Genomic DNA, 19,166 nt, shown 5'->3' with positions numbered 1-19,166 from the left:
TTTTCAGGAAAAAAAACCCCAACTCCTCAAAAAAGCCCACCAAAACAAAACAAAAAAAACAATGAAGACACTTATGTTCTCCTGTGTACCAGCAGGTGTGGTCTGCAGAAAAAAAAGAAATCCCTTTTATTCTGATGTGCTAGGTTTTGTACCAAGCTGTGGGGTATTTTTTAGCAGCAAGTTTAGCACCAGCATCAAGCTTAACAGCAGGGAGAACAGCATGGCATGCCACAAAGTCGCTCAGGAGCCAAATTACACCATCTGACAGATCTGCAAGAGCCCTTGGCCAGAAGAACTACTAAAGACCCACTGACAAGTTGCAAGTCATTTATCAAAACTAAAGCTGATACTCATTTAACATCCAGGGCACACATTGAACACACGGAAGGACATGACACACTGAAACCTCACAGACAGGTCAATATTGTTCCCTGAAGATGTGCTGTCTAAGACAAAAGTTGTCACTGTAGGAGATGTAATGCACTGGGTTGACTCTAAATTATTTATGCTGTATGTTAATGAAGTAATTTAATCATTACTTAAATGTCTCCAATTGCACTGTGTGTCACCAGCTAGACATTTAATACTTAGAAGACCCTTCAGAAATATTTAAATATGTATTTTGAGATGTAGACACCTAACATTAATGTAGCACATTCTTGTGCACCTAACAGAAGGGATTTAAACTCTGCAAAATAGCTGAGTACTGTGGAAAATACTGCTGGCAGCAAACATTGTGAAGACACTTAAAAAGGATCTGTAGTTGTCTGAGACTAGTGTTATAATTTTTTGTGATCCATCATTTGACTCATGGTCTCACTTGTGGGAGGATATCAGGGACCATATATAATTTGTTAACTTTCAATAAAATCCCATCATAGACTAGTTTTAACAAAAAGACAAAACTGGCATGCAAATTTCTCTGAAGAAGCCAGGTTGAGCTGCATGCAGACAATAACTGTCTGCAACACCATCTCTGCTGCAGGGAGCTCAGCTCTCCCTGCCATTGCTGACACACTACAGGCCCTGTGTATCACACCCCAAACAGTGTGAATTTCACATGTCTCAGGTCCAAAAGGAGAACCAGAAAGTTCTTGGTGACATCCCAGATGTCACCATGGCAGAGATGTCACTGTGTCACTAAGGTGTTGTGTGAAAGATGTTGTATGCAAAGGCTGCCCTCTGCCTCCCCATAGAGCTGGTCCCCAGGAACACAGTGCAGGAGCAAAACCAGATTAAGATGAGGTTAGGAAAACCTGAGTCAACAGCACAGGCTCTGAAAGTCAGAGCTAGGCTGTGTTGGAGATCCAGCTTTCCAGAACTGAGTCACTGGCTGCAATCAACCTGCTGCTCAGTTTTCTTGCTCTCCCTAAGCATCACTCCAGCTGCCTTTGTGTTTAATCCAGGGGTCTCCCTAGGCATGCATGGAGCAACAGTGTGGGACACCATATTATCCACCTTGAAGGTGCCTAAAGATTTTATTGCATCCAACTATGCTCTGTTCCCTGGTCTGGCTGTTCAGCTAGTGACAACAGTGCACAAAGAATGTACTTGTGTCAGCTTAAGGACCGTGGGGTTTATGTTTCTATTGGGAGAGGTGAGAGCCTTTCACACCACTTCAGACAAGTCTATGGTCTTTCATATCCTTGCTGTCTTAAGTGTTACAGGGTTGGCATGAAACTGGAATTTTCCATATCCAAAATAGCAGGTCTTCATGTTATCACAAATCCATTAAAAAGTTTTTAGCAAACAAAACAAGCAGCCATCTCTGGCATGGCATGCTAGTGCAGATGTGATAAACCAACAAGTGGATAAGTGTGGATGGCTTTTTGGTAGTCACTCTTTAATAAGGGTGAAGTATACACTGTATGGGTAGTGCAAAAGGTAAGTCAGAGGTACAATTCACAATAAAAACACTGCAGTGCCTGCATTCAGTAAAGACAACTCAGTTAGGCTTATTTTAAACATGTAACTGATGTGAATGCTGGCAGTGCCTCTTTCTGACTTCAGAGGGAGCTCAGCATGGCAAGGAGCTAAATTAGAGGTTCCAGTTTGATGTGAAGGTGTAGTGAGCTGTCAGTAAGCATATTTTATAACATCTGGAGCCTGACATCTAAACAAAGACCAGACACAAACAGAGATGAATACAAGCCATGCTCTGATTCCTGAGTACTCCTTCCCAAATATGAAGCACAAGGAGGACAAGGGGTGAAATCCTGATTCTATTGTTTTCAGGGGAAAAGATCAGCTTCAAGCCAAAATTACACTCCCACTCTATTTGCTTGGGAATAGCAGGAGACTCTACATCTGCTAATGCACAAAAAGGGTGTCAAATTTCTCACTGTATGAGCCTGGGATACGTTTAGTTTTGGGTTATTAAGAGTGAACCTTAAGAAAGACTACCTGCATAAGATTAGGTGCAATACTGAGTTTATGTGCTGTATGTAAATAATTTCTGAAACTGATAGAATTTTGCAGGACTGACTCATAAAATTCTTATTGCACTCATACTGAAACATGAATATTCAGTAGTCCACTGTTTCTTCTTCATTTCTAGAGCTACTCTCACCAGTGGAATCTATTATTCTGACAGATCTTCAGACAAAATTTTTATTGTATGAAAACATGGATTAAATATTTTGCTTTTCAAGATACATTTAAATGATTTCTGAAACCATGGATACAGAAATCATAGATAAATGGATTTCAGAAAGAATTTAGATACCCAAGCCAGTTTAGAGAATCAAACAGAGGTAAAGGAATGGAAAAATTAAAAAATGGATCAATTAGGACTGCAAAAAAACACGGAAAACAACATATTAAGAAACTCAGCATAAAAATACTCAAAGTCTTAACAGCTTTCCTGTCTTTATACTTAGAAAGCTCATGTTTATTTTATTATTTTTTTTTATGAGAGCCTGTGTGCCTGGCTCTACTCTGATGTGTGCGTTTAGGGGACTGTAAAAGTTTTAACAAAAATCCCTGTCATAATTCAAGCAGGACCAAATAAACTGACTGTCAATAAAAAAGCCCCCCCACCCCCTGGTTTGTTGAACACAATTGGGCACAAGCCTGAGCATATAATCAGCATCTCATAGCCCTCAATCCCAGAAGCAAAAGCTTCTGAGAAAACACACCGAAAGCAAAGGCAGCAGGCACTGACCAGCACACAGCCACGATTTGTTTTGTGGCTGCTACAGTCATGGTGCTGCAGAAATGCAGAGGGTGGCAGACCGCACAAAACCCATCCATGGCAATGGAACAAAGATGGAAGATGGAAGCTGAACTGAGCATCAAGTCAAAACTGTAATGAACCTTGCAGAATATAATCCCAAAAACCCAGCACTTCTCTACAGACCTCACCATGCTGTAGGGCATAATAGCAAAGCCCAGCAGAAAATCTGTTACAGCCATGGATAAGATGAGGAAGTTGGTTGGAGAATGGAGCTGCTTGAAATACAAGATGGAAATTATTATTGCCAGATTCCCAAAGACAGTGAGAATGAAGACTGCTGTTATGAATAAATACATTACCCCTCCTGTTTTGCTGACCTAAAGTTCTCAAGACAGGATCTCTTTTCAAACCCAGAGCAACCAAATCCTTTGAGATATTTGGAGAAAGCATAATCAATCCTTTATTAGATTTTTCTTTTGGAAGTGTAGTTCCATCAGCAGATTTAATTTTCAATTAAATTAGTTCAATTCAGTTAATTAATTCAATTAAGTTTCCAAAATATTCCAAATCCTAATATAAGAATACAAGGTAAAGTAAGTCAAGAGCATGACTCCATAACTAAATGAAATACAGTAATTCAGAGGCAAATTTTCTCTTGGTTTAAATAGGGACCAACTACAACCAATTATTCTTCTGAAATGGTACATGAAATTTAGTAACTGGAAGCTATTTTAAAATTAATTTCAAATAATATATAAAACAAAGCAGTTGAAAGAGTTAAGTTGAAAACTTAATTATCTCTCAGATTAACTAAATTATACTAAAATATAAATTTTATTTTGTATATGGAGCATTTTGTAAAATATGGTTCTTGTATTTTGTATATGTCATAATAATAGTAAATTTAACGTGATAGAAGAAAAACATGCATAGACAAAGAAACCCCTCAAGTCACTTCAGTCCATAAATATTATATAGAATTTATATGTCACTTAGAATAGCAGTATTTTTTCTATGGGAGAAATGTTATGTGAGCTGGTATACCTCAGCTTTCTTGAAGGTTTCAGTTAATGAACTACTCACCCTGATGCTCATCTTAAGAGTCACAAATCAGTTTCCAAACACCCACTTACCAAATTATTTATGCTGCTAAACTCACCAGCTGTGCATCACAAAGTAACAGCAATGAACACATCTGATGGAAATCAGTTGTAAAATTGGCATGATAAGCAAGATTCTTTTCTTTCCCTACATATAAACCTGTTTCTTATCATTATAATTCCACTGACTAAAAGGATGTTGAGGTTTACCTCCCGTAATAGATTGTGGTCCAGCTGCAGTAGTTATAAATGAATACACTAGTGAATAGTTTCAAGGGGAAAAGATTCCTTTCATTTTCTGGGGGAGAACCAGACCCATTTCTTCTTTTCCTGATAATTTGTTTTGGACAAAGAGCAAATTTAGAAACAGAAGCAGAAGCAAAAGCAGAAAAGCAGAAACTGCTCTTCTTCACAGCAGTTTAACCCACTTAAAACGAACACGGGAAGCAGCTCAGACCACTGATCTTTTTTTTCAATTGGTATCACCTATCACCTAGAATGAAGAAAATACTGAAATCGTGCATCAAAAGATTAAAAACAGATATGGGCAGCCAGCTTTATGGGCTAGTCTTCCCTTAATCTCTTAATAATACCATACATTCTTTAAGTAGATATGTTTCGGTCTTGCTATTGTCCTGTAAAACTGCAATGTGGGTAACAGGCAGATCTCCTCTGTAACCTGGCTTGAATTAATGAAAGATGGGGATTTATTTTTCTTTTATGACATTATACTTAATTCCCAGTAAATTTTGAGATAAATACATGTATGCAATGTAGGGGTTTACACCAATAGGAGATAAAGAAAGCCAAGTGTCGGTATTCCCAACACCATTATTTTTGTTTGCTCTATTAATTCATTTACCCTTATGTATAGGGGAACTCTTTTGGTGACTTAAGGTAGACAAAAAATGTTCCTCATTATTTCCATGTTGGGCTTAAATGTTTATTGAAGAGAGTTATTTGATTATTTATTACTAACTGCTTTTATTCCACTGGGCCAGCTTCACCAAAGCAACAGCAAAAGACAAGCTCAAGTTTTCTCAAAGAATTGTTTTCCCCTGTTGGTAACTGAGGATATGGGATATCCATATCCCAAAGGATATGGGATGCACTCTTTTTCAGTGATCCCTCTCTAACTGACAGATGGCTTTTAGTCTGTACCCTATGAACAGCCAGTGTTTAAGGAAATTGACTTTTCCTATACCTGTGGGAAACCAGAAGTCAAGACATCTAGGAGCAGGCTGTGGAGTTCCCACTGTCTAAGTTACTTGTGGATCCAGTCTCTTAAGAAGTAAATTTGTTTTACAAAGGCTGTTGTGTAATCGTTTCATAGAAAAAATTTCAATTACCCATGCAGCTAGCTGGATTTAAAGTGTCAGCATGGAGGTGAAAAGATCCTATTAAAAAGCCTACAAAGTAGGAAATCAAATGTATGCGGTTATGCAAGACCATGTAACATTGTGCAAGACTCAGTAACTATTATAGGAATTGAATTTCACAGAATCACAGAATTTTTGAGGCTGAAAGGCTGCATTCTGCCCCATCATCCATCTCATTAATGAGGATGTTGAACAGGATTGGCCCTAGTGTTAACCCTTAGGGTACATCACTTCTTACTGGTCTTCAACTAAATTTCATGCCAATGATCAGCACCCTCTGGGCCTGGCCAGTTTCCAGTCCACCTCACTGTCTTCTCATCCAGCCCATACTTCATTACCTTCTTGTGAAACTCTTACTCTTGTCAGTGTTGAAAGCCCTCCAGAAGACTAGGTGGATAATAGCAACTGTTCTTCCTTTGTCTTCCAGACTAGTCATGTCACCGAAGAAATTAATAAAATTTAGTCTGTGTCTAGTGAAAACAAATTAGTCAAAAAGTGCTTACAGGTAGATATAGTCTTTTTCAGAATTAAGTCTTTAAGTGCAGTGTGTGAAAGTAGCAACCAAGACAATGAAGATGATCAGAAAATCTGCTGAAGGAGAGGAATTTAGTAGAACAGTGACTTGATCCAGTATTTTCTGCCTTGTCGAATGTGTATTAACGCATTGTAGAGGTCAGAGAGTGCACAGTGTGCATTGCCTTGATGAGTTAACGAGATGAGTTAATGATTTAAGAAAACTCATATGCCTTGTAATATTTACCCATTTTGATATCTCAGTTTTCCTGTTTGAACACAGCAATAATGGACTTTTTTATCTAGGAGTTTAAAATACTCCATTTTGGAACGACTCTTTCCTTTGTGAGGTTTCCGGAGGGGTCCTACTTGGGCAGCTGGTGCTCCTTCTCTTTTCCAATCCTCCTGCCTCTGGTATCTGAGAGACCATGAGATTTGGACACAGGTGGCACCACCAAAATGTGAGGCACTAAGGCAGGATACAGGCAGCAGGTCAGGACTCCGAAGGTTGCTGTCAGTTTTGTACAAAGTGTGGGAAGAAGGTGACATTGCAAACGGTCCTCACTGGTGACAAAAGGGACAGACACAAGTCTACTGGTGAAACAGAGCTTTTCATCATGCTGGAGATATTACTTTGCACAAGTAATCAGGTAAGTTAAAACATCTGAAATCACCCACAGGAGAATAATTTGTTCTACTAAAGGTAGCCATCTGGGGAAGTGTTTAACTAGGTTACTAATTAAATGTGTTGATAAGGAATTTGACAAATACCCTTTGCACTTAATTTCCATTATGACACTTTGAGATTGCAGTAAAGTATGTTCTGCTGCACTAGCCCTAACTCATAATCTGATTGGACAAGAGCATGAGGGACTTTTCTTATGCTTTCCTAATTTATCCATGTCTTGGGTTCAAAGAGAGTCCCTGTGGCCTCATTAACACATCTCATTTGCACATCACCCTCACTGGCTGGGAAATAGCTTTATGCTGTCTGTGATTAGAGCTGAGAGGAAGTAACCTGGGACCTCACTACTGTCACTGTGCTAGAGAAGGCCCTCTGTAAACAGAAGGCAAGGAGGCTTTTTGGGAAGGTGCCACCTTTAGGTAACAGCACACCAGAGGAAAAAGTTATTTCTGAAACTTTCTGAGTTGGGCCATGCACAAAGCTGGTTTATATTTTAGTTTATTAAGAACAAGGAAGACAACCTTCTAGGTGTAGGTGAAGGTCACCAGCAATCTGTATGTGGAAACTCCTTCTTCTGCAGAGAATAAATATTGCTGACTCCTTGGCTAGACTGGCTTGCCCAGAGAGTTTTTCATCTGTGCACTGAAAATTTCTTTTACTATTTCCACTTACACTATGTAAGATTATGGTGGTCTTATGTAGCCACAATGTTTGGATGCCCTCTCCACTGGTTTTGGCTGGGTTTTGGTTTTTCTTTATAGTAGTTTGTGTGGTGTGGTGTTTTGGACTTGTGATGAAAACAATGTTGATAACATACACACAATCCCCATTTAAGTTAAGACTGAGCAGTGCTTGCACAGTATTTTAAAGGCCTTCTCTTTGAGTAGCCTGGGGGTGCACAGCAGTTTGGGAGGGGACATCTGACCCCAGCTGACCAGAGAGATGCTCTACACCATATGATGTGCTCAGCAATAAAAACCTAGGGGGAAGAAGGAGGAACTGGGGTGTTGGGAGTTGCAGTGTTTTTTCCTTAAGTAACCATTACGCTTGGTGGAGCCCTGCTATCCTTGAAATGTCTGAAGATCAGCTTTGCAGATGGGAAGTGGTGATTAATTCCTTGATTTACTTTATTTGCATGTATGGCTTTTGTTCTACCTAATAGACTGTCTTTTTCTGTACTTTTTCTTACTTCAGGATCATGTCTCTGGTTTCCATGGGTTTATAGGAATTAGCTTTGCAGTAGGGTCCAGGCACTGTCTGCAGGGACATGCTCTATTTGAACTACAGTCTGTCCTGCAAGCAAGTTGGGATCCTACTCATTCACAAACTCCTCCTGCAACCAGGAAACAATGCCTGAGAGATGCCACAATTTATGAAAAGAAAATTACCAGCTGTGAACTCTGGTAGAGCTGGAATTGTCTGGAAACACAGTAGTATTTCCAGTTTTTCAGGGAGATAAGACTTTAAAGAATAAAGGAAAAGAAAAAACTTCATTTACTTCCTGAAGGGACTACATTAATATGTGCTGATCTTACTAAATATACTTCAAAATGCCTTAGATAGGTACTATTTGTCACAGAAGATCTATCTCTCATTCAATCTAAAATATGATCAGAGAAAAGGAGGCTATCACTTGGCAGCACTTCTGAAATTGTCACTTCAATTGAAATCAAACTGTCCAAGTGATCCCACATTTTTATTTCAGAAAGCAACACTGGGGGTGAGAATTTTTACTACAGCAGGGCCAGACTCACTGGAGATGAAGGAAGAAAATAATTACCCAATATTTATCAAAAAGAGATTTTGAAAAATTTTACCTTGCTTTATTTTTGTAAGTGTTAAAGTAGTCATATTGATATTAGCAAGGATCCACATTAGAAGTGCCAGTGTGGTGTATGTTTCATTGTTCCTTTTTATGTGATTTTTAGGAGGGCAAATTTTACAAGATGGCAATGGAACAGTAAAATACACAATTTCAGATCCTGATACTTTGCCCTGCTGAAATGTATCATCATTCAAATTTTAAGTTTTCAGCACAGAGTGTTTCAGTGCTCTACAAAGCACAGGAAACAACGACAAGATACAGCTATGATGCACTTTTACAAGGAACATGAAGGGAGGACAGACTGCTGAGTATCACTCTTACTTTAGTACAGTCATCAATTTCTCTCCATGGTCTCTCCTCAGATACTGATCATTTCCTGCCCATGCCCAGTACTGTTCCTTCATAATCCAGCTGAGTTCAACCACAAGATTTCTTCAGAATTATCCATGTGCTTTCCTTGAAAGCTCTTACAGCATTTCCAGGAGGCAAAATAACAATATGTCAAAGCTAAGAAAAAAGTTCTCTAAGATGGAAAGTAGCAAATGTTTTACATCTGAACACCCATTAGATAGACATAATTTTCTGGCATTGTAAGGTGCAATGCAGCTTTTTTGTAATTGTTTTTCACTTCATACTTCATATTTTTTCTTGTCTTTGTTCTTGTTAAACATGCTTTTGATCTCATTAAGTAGCAAAGCTTTTAAGTGACAAACTCATAAGTGACATGTACTAGTTGAAATTGAAACAGAAAGAGCAGCACAGCTTTTCTCTGCCTCCCCTTCCCTCCATGGAGTGCGCTGGTATGGCTGGTCATTGGCCTGTTTTGAGGTCTGCACACATATGAAAAGGCAAGGACAAAACTTAGAGAGCTTTGGGTTATTAGCCAAAGATGCCAAGAAATCCAAAGGAAAAGATTTTTCTGCTCTTTCTAGAGGAGAACACAAAGGAACACCAATATTGTAATACAAACACACCTTATTCAAGAAATTAATCTGTTGTGTCAGAATATTTTTTTAATTATGAAGATCAGGGATATAAACTGCTGTAAGTTTTTTAAATGGAAGTCTTGCTCTTCTGTGCATTGCAAATAAATAGATACAATCAAAACACAACATGCAAAACCCAATCTGGAATGAAAGAATACATAAAGAGCAATGGTTGCTTAACAGTTTGAACTACATTTGGTAAATAGGCAAACAAATAGGTGTTTCCTTCCTTCACAGCTCTTACATCTGGGAGTTCAGCCTCCAGGCAAAAGTTCAAAGCCATGAATACAACCATTTAAAGCACATTAGTCTGAAAACAAATGAGTCCTGGAAGAGTCCTGTTGAAAAACTTTTCCAAACAGAATAATTTTCAATGCCCTGCGAAACCACATGTAAAAAAATGCATAAACAATTGGGTTAAATGTAGAATTTAAATAGCCAAACCAAACCAAAGCATCAATGAGAACAGGAGGTATCACGTAATTCATAAATGGATTGGTAGCTGTAAAGAAGAAGAATGGAGTCCAGCAGATGAGAAACACTCCCATTATTATGCCTAAAGTCTTAGCAGCTTTCCTTTCTCTGCAGAATGAAATGTGCTGCTTCATTTCAAATTGCATTTTTTTTCTGCTAATTGCATCGATGGATCTTGCCTGCTTCTTGGCTACAGAGTATATTTTCCTATAGATGTACAGCATAACAAATCCAGGGATGTAAAAAGACACTACAGAGGCCACAATACCTGAAGTTTCGCTAAAAATGAGAAAGCATCCTCCTGCACAGTGGACATGATCATAAATCTTTTCTGCCCCTCTCAAGTTTAGGTCTAGAAAGATCATCCCAAAAGCAAAAGCAGCAGGGACCATCCAGCTTATACACACCATGACCACAATGACAAAAGTATTTATCTTTGATTTGTATCTTAAAGGGTCACACACGGCATAGTAGCGGTCGATGGATATGAAGGAAAGATGGAAGATAGAAGCTGTGCTCAGCATAATGTCCGTGCTTGTGTGGATCTTGCAGAAGAACTCCCCAAAATACCAGCAGTGCTCAACAGAGCGCACCATACTGCAGGGCATGATGAAGAATCCCAGCAGGAAGTCTACAGTAGCCATTGAAAGGATCAGGAAATTTGTAGGCGTGTGGAGCTGCTTGAAATGTGATATTGAGATGATAACTGTCAAATTTCCGACCACTGTGGCCAGAATAATGCAAGCCATGAAGATGTACATGGAAATACGGATACTGTTTGACCAGCTGCTCCTTATGCAAGAGCCATTTACGGATTCACAGCCCAGTTGCATCCTTGCTGGGGTCTCAAATCCACGTAGGTATGCAGCACAGGTACGGGTTTTCTAATTCTGAGGTACATTTACGACTGATTTTCCATTTTCTAGATGGGAAGAGCTGCAGAGAGGAAAATAAAAGGGCATTGTAAACACCTTAATTTGGCTGGATGCGTAGGAAATTCACATCTAAGAAGGATGAAAGTATTTTGTAATCACATTCAGAATGACACTTTTATCATCTGACTTCCCTGGAAATGAGAACCTCCTTTGATGAAATAAACTCCATAATGGGGTGCACTCGCACCAGGACAGCAGTGACCCTGAGAGGCCTGCACTGGGCAGTGCCTTTTCCAGTGGGCAGATGAGAAGCCCTTTTCAATATTTTTTGTTTCTGTTTTCAGTCCTAGTCTTCTTCATCAATATTGGCCAAAGTCCTGCATCTCCACTTTGCTCTTAAAAATCAGTAATTTTAAATTCTGAAGCTCCCTCAATTTCTTTTTGAACACGTAAGTCTAAAACCTACAAGTCTAAAGCGAAGGCTACAGCTGAGGAACCCATGTGTGACCTCCCCTCCAGCCCTGTCCTGTTAGTGATGACTGGACAGATCAAGTTTTACTGGAAAATCCTTGCAGGCTCTACCTGTAAATAGAGATGCAAGGGAGAGAACTAAGAGAATAAAAAAAAAAAAAGTTTCTGCCCTTTTACTGACAAAATAAAATGGAATAATATGACTAATCTGAACCATTATCTGCTGTACAAGAAAATGTTTTTTTTCTGTTGAGCTCTATTTTTTTTCAGTGCTAGTAGTTTAGCATTACTGTGAGAACTGATTATATTAATCTGTTTTTTAGCTAAGGCACAAACATGGAGAGAAACATTTTCGGAACACAGGTTTAGTTTGCATCTAAGGACAAAAATATCCTTGTCCTCATGTGTAAGCAGTAGCATGTACCTTTTGCAAGTCACTCTTTTTATGAAAACTTTTAAGGAAAGTACTTAAGCACTTGGCAAGCAATATTTATTTTTGAAAAATCTGTTCTTCTTTTAAACAACAGAAAGATAGTGTTATTGTGGAAAACAGAGCTCATTAGCATATGTTGTTCAGTAGCACTATCATTATGGTATAAAATGGTTCTCAGAAAAATACTGACATGGCAATTCAGCCAGTACTGATTTAAACCACCTGCTTTGGGATTTAGTTGCCTCTGGTTATTCTGGATAGAACACAATAAAAAAAAAATTCTTTCCCATGCTAAACCAAATGTTACTACTAGCACACTGGAAGCTGAATGAACATAGGCAAAAATCTACAGCTAGGAAAACCTTGACAGCTACAACTAGCAAACAGCCTGTGATATACAGGGGGATTTTGCAAGTAGGGCCAGGCAGTGGCACCCAAGTGCCAGCACTTCAAACCAAAGGTTCACCCAAAGGCACTGTCAGGAGTGGGGGACATATGAAGTCTATTTATGTACTATTTGGGGTGCTTTTCACTTCCCCTTTTTTCTGCCTACTAATATTTAACACCATCTCTAGTATTTTTCACCTCATTTCAATTATCACTTCGTATACCTTTTCCTTCCATTTTTGTCAGCCTCTTCATATTTATTTTCCTGCCTGTCATTCCTTCTTTCAGCACATTTACACCCAAGGCAGAGAAAGCACAGCAAGATGAATATTTATTAACCCAAATTTTCAATTTTCAATTTTCACAGTAGAAAGAATTAAACATCAATTTAACTGTTTCTACTAGGCATCATTAAAAAGGTTTTAAGCCTGTTAAGATTGTAAATATGTCACATAGATTTTGAACTTCATTTGTTCTGTATAAAAATATAAATAAACAATTGTGGTAAAACAGCCTATGAAGCCAATCAAAAATGATTAACATGCTATCTTTAGTTTTCCTTAATATTTTAAAGATTAATAACTTCTCTGCTGTTTTCTGATAGATAAACTGTTTAGCCTAAAGAAATATGATCTGCCCTGAAAACAGGTTTTCTTAAAAAAGAAAAAACAGGGAATTTTTTTATTTTTTATTTTTTAATAAAAATAAGTAGAAACCCAAACCAAAGGATGAAGAAAACTGAGATCAAGTGCGTGGTTTTGCATTACATTGAAATTAAATAAATCAAAGCAAATGTGGAAAACTGTTCAAGTGAGCTGAACTCTGAAGAAGTTTTCAAGAAGAAAGCAGAATGATTTCCTTCCATGTATAGTTACAAAGGTTAAAATGTAATAAAATGAAAATATGAAGAAGCATACTCTTAAAAACCTCTTCTCTTACCTTTGTCAATTCATGCTGGGTAGAAGCCTGCTCTTGGCACTCATTTGTTTTCTGCTGGTTGAATGACACTTCTTCCTTTTAAAGACCATCTCAAAAGTCTGCTGATCCTCTTCAGCACCATTACAGCTCTGGGCAACACAAATTTTGAGAGAACATGTTTTTAATCCACAGCTGGAGGAGCCTCCAGAAACCCCTGTGTATTACTGGGGAATGCTGGTGTGCTGGACAGACTCTGGGCTGCTTGACTCAATAGCAGCTGTTGATGTGAATAGTAGCTTGGACTGTTTATTTTGTCACACTTGTAGAGAACAAAATCATGGCTCATGCTTGTTTAATGGGCCTTATTTATAGGTGAATTGAATTGATTTGAAGTACATTCACTTGTTTGATTAAAAGTTGCGGTCATATTGTGAGCGGCCCAGTATTATCTAAGCAAAGAACAAAAGACACTATGTAGTCTACCTCCTGTAAGCTTTTAAAATACAGCAAAATACATAAGTATAGCTTGGTTACAGCAGCATGTAAGATTTCCTTGAAAAGGTATCATGTAGACAGAGTGACACATTGTGTATTTACCAGCCTAGTTATGATTACTGAGCAAACAGATTTAATCTAGAAGATCACCAGTTAACAGCTATTTGCAAGATACAACTGTTGAAAAAGTGTTTTAAATAAACACCTATTATTGGCTGTACCAGAGTCATGGATGAGGAGCATCAATTTTTTGCTCCACAAAGGACCATGCAGCCTTTTAAAATGGTGATACTGCTGAATGTAAAAGAGCATTATTGTGATGACCATCAGCTAAAGCCCAGCTAAGATGGGTGCCTCAAAGGCATATGTGACAAATTGGGTTAAGATAATACTTCTTGAAAAGGATGACCTGGGTTAGCCAATTTACTATGTTATGTGCACAAAAATCACAATGGGTGCATACAACTCAGTTCTTTAATTTTTTTTTGGCGGCTGCTCTCACAGACAGACTGGGGTTTTGCACAATTTTTTTTTGCTATAGTAAGACAGTTTGACAACTAAAAAAAGTGCAGAAACAATGATCAAGTTGAGAGAGAAACCACTGGAGAGTGTCAAGAAGAAAGCAGAATGATTTCATTCAAGGAATGAAAGGGAAAGTCAAGGGAATGTGTTGAGGAGAGGAGTCAGGTCTGATTCTTCAGAGCTGGGGAAAAGTGAAGAAGGCATATTAGGTCCCAAATACTGGTCTGTGAAAGAGGCATTCACCCTTCTGAGATGCTGCGTGCTTCCTCGGAGCCAGGCACTTCTCTGTGAGGAGTGAAGGTTTAGACCTTGGTAGTTACTGTCTTGACACATATACATTTTATAGGAAGGTAAAATTTAGGGGAACAAACCCATGTTGCATTACTCTGTACAACTCATTGTTACAAAGAAGTCTGGCAGGCAGCTCATTTTGGGCACTCAGTCCAAGGCCACCCAGGCATGCACACAGTGCTCTCCCACCACGCTCCATCCTCTCTCCCTTGAGTAACACAGGGCCAAAACTCAAGGGCATTTTCTGGAATGTCAGCTCTGCTTCAAGTGTTTGTTCCAGAGGCACCTCCCTGGCAGCAACATGCAAACCTCTGGGGGAACCCCTGGGGCTGGGAAGCCTTCCCCTGCCCTGAGCAGGTCTGCCCTGCTGCAGAGGGACAGGCAGCAGCCAGCCTCGGCGTGTGGGTTTTGCTTTACCTCCTCTTGTGCCCAGGCTGTGCATCTGGTCAGGGAACGCTTCCCTCCATCTCCTGGCTTGCAATAAAATTGTGCTGCAAGACCCACACACACCAGAACAGAGTGAGCCACGGGTCTAGGGGGAGATGTAAGCATGGGAATGATGGTATTTAACGCTGTTGGCTGAAAGTAAAGCAGGAGGTTTTGATAGATGAAGATAATTAAATAATTAAGCAGGCCAAATTGTCAACTAATTTAGAGTGAGAAAGAACACTGTGGTAGCAAGCTTTCACTCTGTTGGTGCAGATGCTTCAAACAGGCATTTTCTTGTGCCTTCATGATGATGTGGATCATGAGAATATTCTCAGACTCTCTACTTAAAATATCAAAGAGAAACATGTTTTTCTGAGAACTCAAAGCACTCGTAAACTGTCAATGTTTAGCAGTCTTTTGAATCTGTAGTATATTAAAGCAGTTATACGTCAAATGTTTATACAAAATTGTTGCCATGGCTTGTTTTTCTAAAAAAAAAAAAAAAAAGATTTCTGCAGTAAGTCGTTTTCAGAGTTTTGTAAAACCAAGAAAGAGAGACATCACAATGTCTAGGATACTGTGGGTCATCTACTCTCCTTGTTTGTTTGTCTTTAATACATAAAGTAATTTAAATGGAAAACAGCACAGGAGGGAATGGAAATAGCACTTTTTTCAGACATCAAACCTATTTGGAAAATGTGTTAAAAAGTTATCATGTCCTTCTTACACAAAACTGTGGAAGGGACACTGGAAATGGGAAAGAACAGAAAAACACTTGAGAATGAGAACTTTTACTGTGAGAAAAAAATCAGGAAAGCACTGGTTTCTACTGTGGTACATTTAGCTTACTTTTCTGTGGGTGCTGTTTGGTCAATCAGCAGAAAGTTTCTCTTTTTCCAACAGTTCACTTTAAAAAACATTTCTCTGTTAGGGGAACCATGGATTTATAAATGCTGGAGGCTGTAAGGTGACCCTATGGCTGAAGACGAATTTTGAAAGTGTGTAACTCCACTCATCTTTTATGCAGTTCTCAGGAGAAAAAAAAAAAAGAAAAAGAGCACAATATTAAAAAAAAAAAAGTCTTCCTAAGTTTCCATTCATATGTTTGAAATCTAGGGGGAAATGTCCAAGTTCCCAACAAGCTATTAGTACAAAATAATTATTTGTTTATAGGGGTTAAACAAGAAGGTCTGGCAACTACCAATCTGAATGCTACTTCTGCAAACCTGATACAATTCCACTGAAGACTGTCTGAAATTAGCCCAGATTTGTACCAGAGGAATTTGGAGAATAGATGAGATGACTGAGCTGTAGACCTTTTCCCATGGTTTCTATTCTTAGTTTTGAGTGAAAGACATCTCTTTTCATTGCCAAGTAAAGCCAGCTGTTTATACAGAGTAATGAAATGTTTGTGCTCTTTCTGCAAGTATAATCCTTAGGACAAGGACTATAAATCCAAACTCCAATGAACATGCAAATCTCTGAAATATACAGAGGGGTAAGAGATTCCAAGAAAATAATGTTTTAATAGCAAAGCAAAACACATCCACCCAAAGCCAAGAAACTATCTCAGCAAGGGGTGAAGGATTCTACAATATTTGGTAGGCTCAATAAGCAATGCCATGACAGAGTCCATTGCCTTCACTCTGCAGCAAAAGCTTCTCTCAGGGCTCCCGAGGGCAGAAGCAGCCCCTTGCCTCTCGTTCCAGCAGGGCAAGTGAATCCTTGCAGCCACAGCACAGAGCAAAGGCACAGTGGGGCAGGTCCCTTGTGCCTTGCCAGTGCTTCTCAGCACCCATCAATCCAACAGGAGCAAACTGTGCTTACTGACTCTAACTGCTTTGTTGATATTTCCTGGCCTCTGAACAACACCTCCAAAAATAAGGCAAACACCAAACACAGAGGAGGGAGGCGCTGAAGAGTGAAAAGATCCCATTCTGCATCCTTATGGCCCTCTGGTAACTTCAGAGAAAGGAAAGAACTTTACTCTGAGTTCACAGCTGTCTGTGAAAAGAGCTTTGCCCCCTAACTGTGTTTCTCTTTCAGCCATTGGGAATGAATGGCTTTTTAAATCATACTTTAAATCATACTCACTGCTGTTGATGCTATTGCTGTTTACTACAGAAAGAACAGTGCAGAACAACAGCTATTATCTTCAGTGCTAACCGTAGGAGATTCATCTTTGTAAGAAAATTATATCCCAGACTAGCATATTAGCAGCTCACCATATTCCGGACTGCATGTCTCGGGGATGATACGGCACAGGAGTCACTTCCTCATCACCGGGCGGCGCAGGCTGCAGATACAGCGTAGCACTGACTCATTCCACACCAATTCTCCCAACTAAGTGGCTGCATGCTTGGTCTGACTGGTCCACAGCCTGCTGGGAAAATCTCATCAACTGGGTGACGTAAATCTTAAATATCCAGAAAAGATAAATATGTAATAAATCTATTCTGACACAAGCCACTAGCATATGCAAAGATGAATCAACTTGAAGTAAGATAAAGCCAGGCTTCTTTCATGAAAAGAAGTATGCAAAGTGAAGGAAATATTTGTTATGGTCAAGGAACAGACAAAGCTAAAAGCACCAAACTGTTTTGAATATTGCCCAATATTTCACTTCCTCCTTTCAGTTTTGTTTAATGTTGACCAACCTTAACACTTTCAGTTATCTTTAAAAATTTGATTTGCCTATCTCAGGCTGGATATTTTCCAAAAACTCTAAGCACAATACTTTGACAGTATCTGACAAGAAGACTGATTAAAAGCTATTGCTTCCTTCTAATGAAAAATTTTGCTAGCTGTTTATTTATGATGCTCAGGTAATATGCTTTGGAGCAGGGATTTAAGAGCTGTTGCTTTCTTATTAATATACTTTTACCATGCCAGAGAACTATACCTGCAGCTCATTGACAGCATCTCTCATCTTCAAACAATAGTTTGAGTATTGCTGTGGAACTCAAGAAGGATCATCCTTCCAGGAAAACGTAACCCCAGAGAAAAGCTGAAAAAAGTGGGTCAGAGAAAACTGACCCACTTTGAGTCAGTTTGTGTGTGCCACTTGGTGGGCTGCATAGGTGGAGAGCCAGGCCTTTTAGCTCCTGCTCCCCAGAGGTTTCTCTGAGCCTGCAGTGGGACCTGTGAGGCTCAGGCTACAACATCTCCCCTGGGTTTTGGCATTGGGATAAGCTTAGGACTTAGGAAAGTATGGCACAGGCAAAGTAGAAGAAAGGACATAAGGCTGAACTCAAAAGGACAGCTCATGGTGAAATGAAAGTCTAGACCACATTGTGGTCTAGAAGTGTGACTACTCTACTGGAAACCACTGAGAGCTAAAATTGCTAATAAAGACTTATATGTCAATAAATTATGTCCTCTAGCTTGCCTTCTCACAGACTGTTCCCTGTTCCTTTCACAAATGCTGGATTTGACTACAGTAGACACATGCTATTTTCCCAGAAATATTGAATCTGACTGCTTATAGTAGTCCATTTGCAAGCCCAATAGGCTGCAGATACCAGTGCTAATACACTGTGGGCCATTTTTAAGGGGGCAACCTGTCATCTTCTACTTCTGCAGTCATTTCTTGCTGCAGGAAGCAGCGATGCTGTGCGTGAACATCAGTGGTATCACGGCATTGCAGAAACAGCAACACAACTAGTGCAGAAATTACCAGTGCCAGAGGCTGTACCCTTTCTTGCTGACCCTCTGCTCAGGAAGCCATGCCCAGGCAGACCATTTTTTTTTTCACCAGAAAAGCTTTATTTATCTTGCCAGTAGGTGCTGTATATCAATTGCTTATCAGGTCACTGAAGAAGAGGTAAGGGTGCACTGAAGTTGACTTGAACTTGATTTATGAATTGTTATTGGGTCTCACTGACTAGGTAGCTCCTGCCAACACCCTGAGAGGGAACAGATGGCAACAGGAGGTTCAGATGTTTAAATGTTCCCCTACCAATTTGCATAACTTTTTGCTCATGCAGGTGAGGACTGGGGAAGAGAAAGCATCTCTCTTTTCTCCTCTCTCGCTTTTTTTACCCCCTGTAGTCAATTTTGTTCTTGTCTGCAATTGTTATCAATTCTTTCTTCCATTTGCAAATGTTTGTAAGTCATCAAGATCTAATGATGAGCCTTGGCCAGAGAGGAATACAGGTCACATCCTTGGTGACAGAAGGGACAACGATCTATAAGAAAAGGCTCAGCAG

At 39.3% G+C, this 19,166-nt stretch overlaps 2 protein-coding genes across 2 annotated transcripts; both read right to left on the bottom strand.

Annotated features, from left to right (window-relative positions):
• Positions 1 to 2,581: 2,581 nt before the first annotated feature.
• On the bottom strand, positions 2,582 to 3,531 carry LOC107201270 (trace amine-associated receptor 2-like). Its single transcript, XM_033512923.1, is given in 4 exon segments — positions 2,582 to 2,691; positions 2,694 to 2,883; positions 2,960 to 3,135; positions 3,138 to 3,531. Coding segments are annotated over 4 exon segments (870 nt in total).
• A 5,987-nt stretch (positions 3,532 to 9,518) lies between these two features.
• On the bottom strand, positions 9,519 to 17,514 carry TAAR1 (trace amine associated receptor 1). The gene is made up of 3 exons (XM_015620376.3): positions 17,184 to 17,514; positions 13,243 to 13,370; positions 9,519 to 11,073 (listed from the first exon to the last, which is right to left on the bottom strand). The coding sequence occupies exon 3, from the start codon at positions 10,968 to 10,970 to the stop codon at positions 9,969 to 9,971; it is 1,002 nt and encodes a 333-aa protein (XP_015475862.1). The 5' UTR covers positions 10,971 to 11,073; positions 13,243 to 13,370; positions 17,184 to 17,514; the 3' UTR covers positions 9,519 to 9,968.
• Positions 17,515 to 19,166: the final 1,652 nt, after the last annotated feature.

The sequence above is a fragment of the Parus major genome, chromosome 3, assembly GCF_001522545.3.
Source record: "Parus major isolate Abel chromosome 3, Parus_major1.1, whole genome shotgun sequence".
Lineage (NCBI taxonomy): Eukaryota > Metazoa > Chordata > Aves > Passeriformes > Paridae > Parus > Parus major.
The sequence above is the reverse complement of the archived record's forward strand: the minus strand, read 5'-3'. Positions and strand labels throughout refer to the sequence as shown.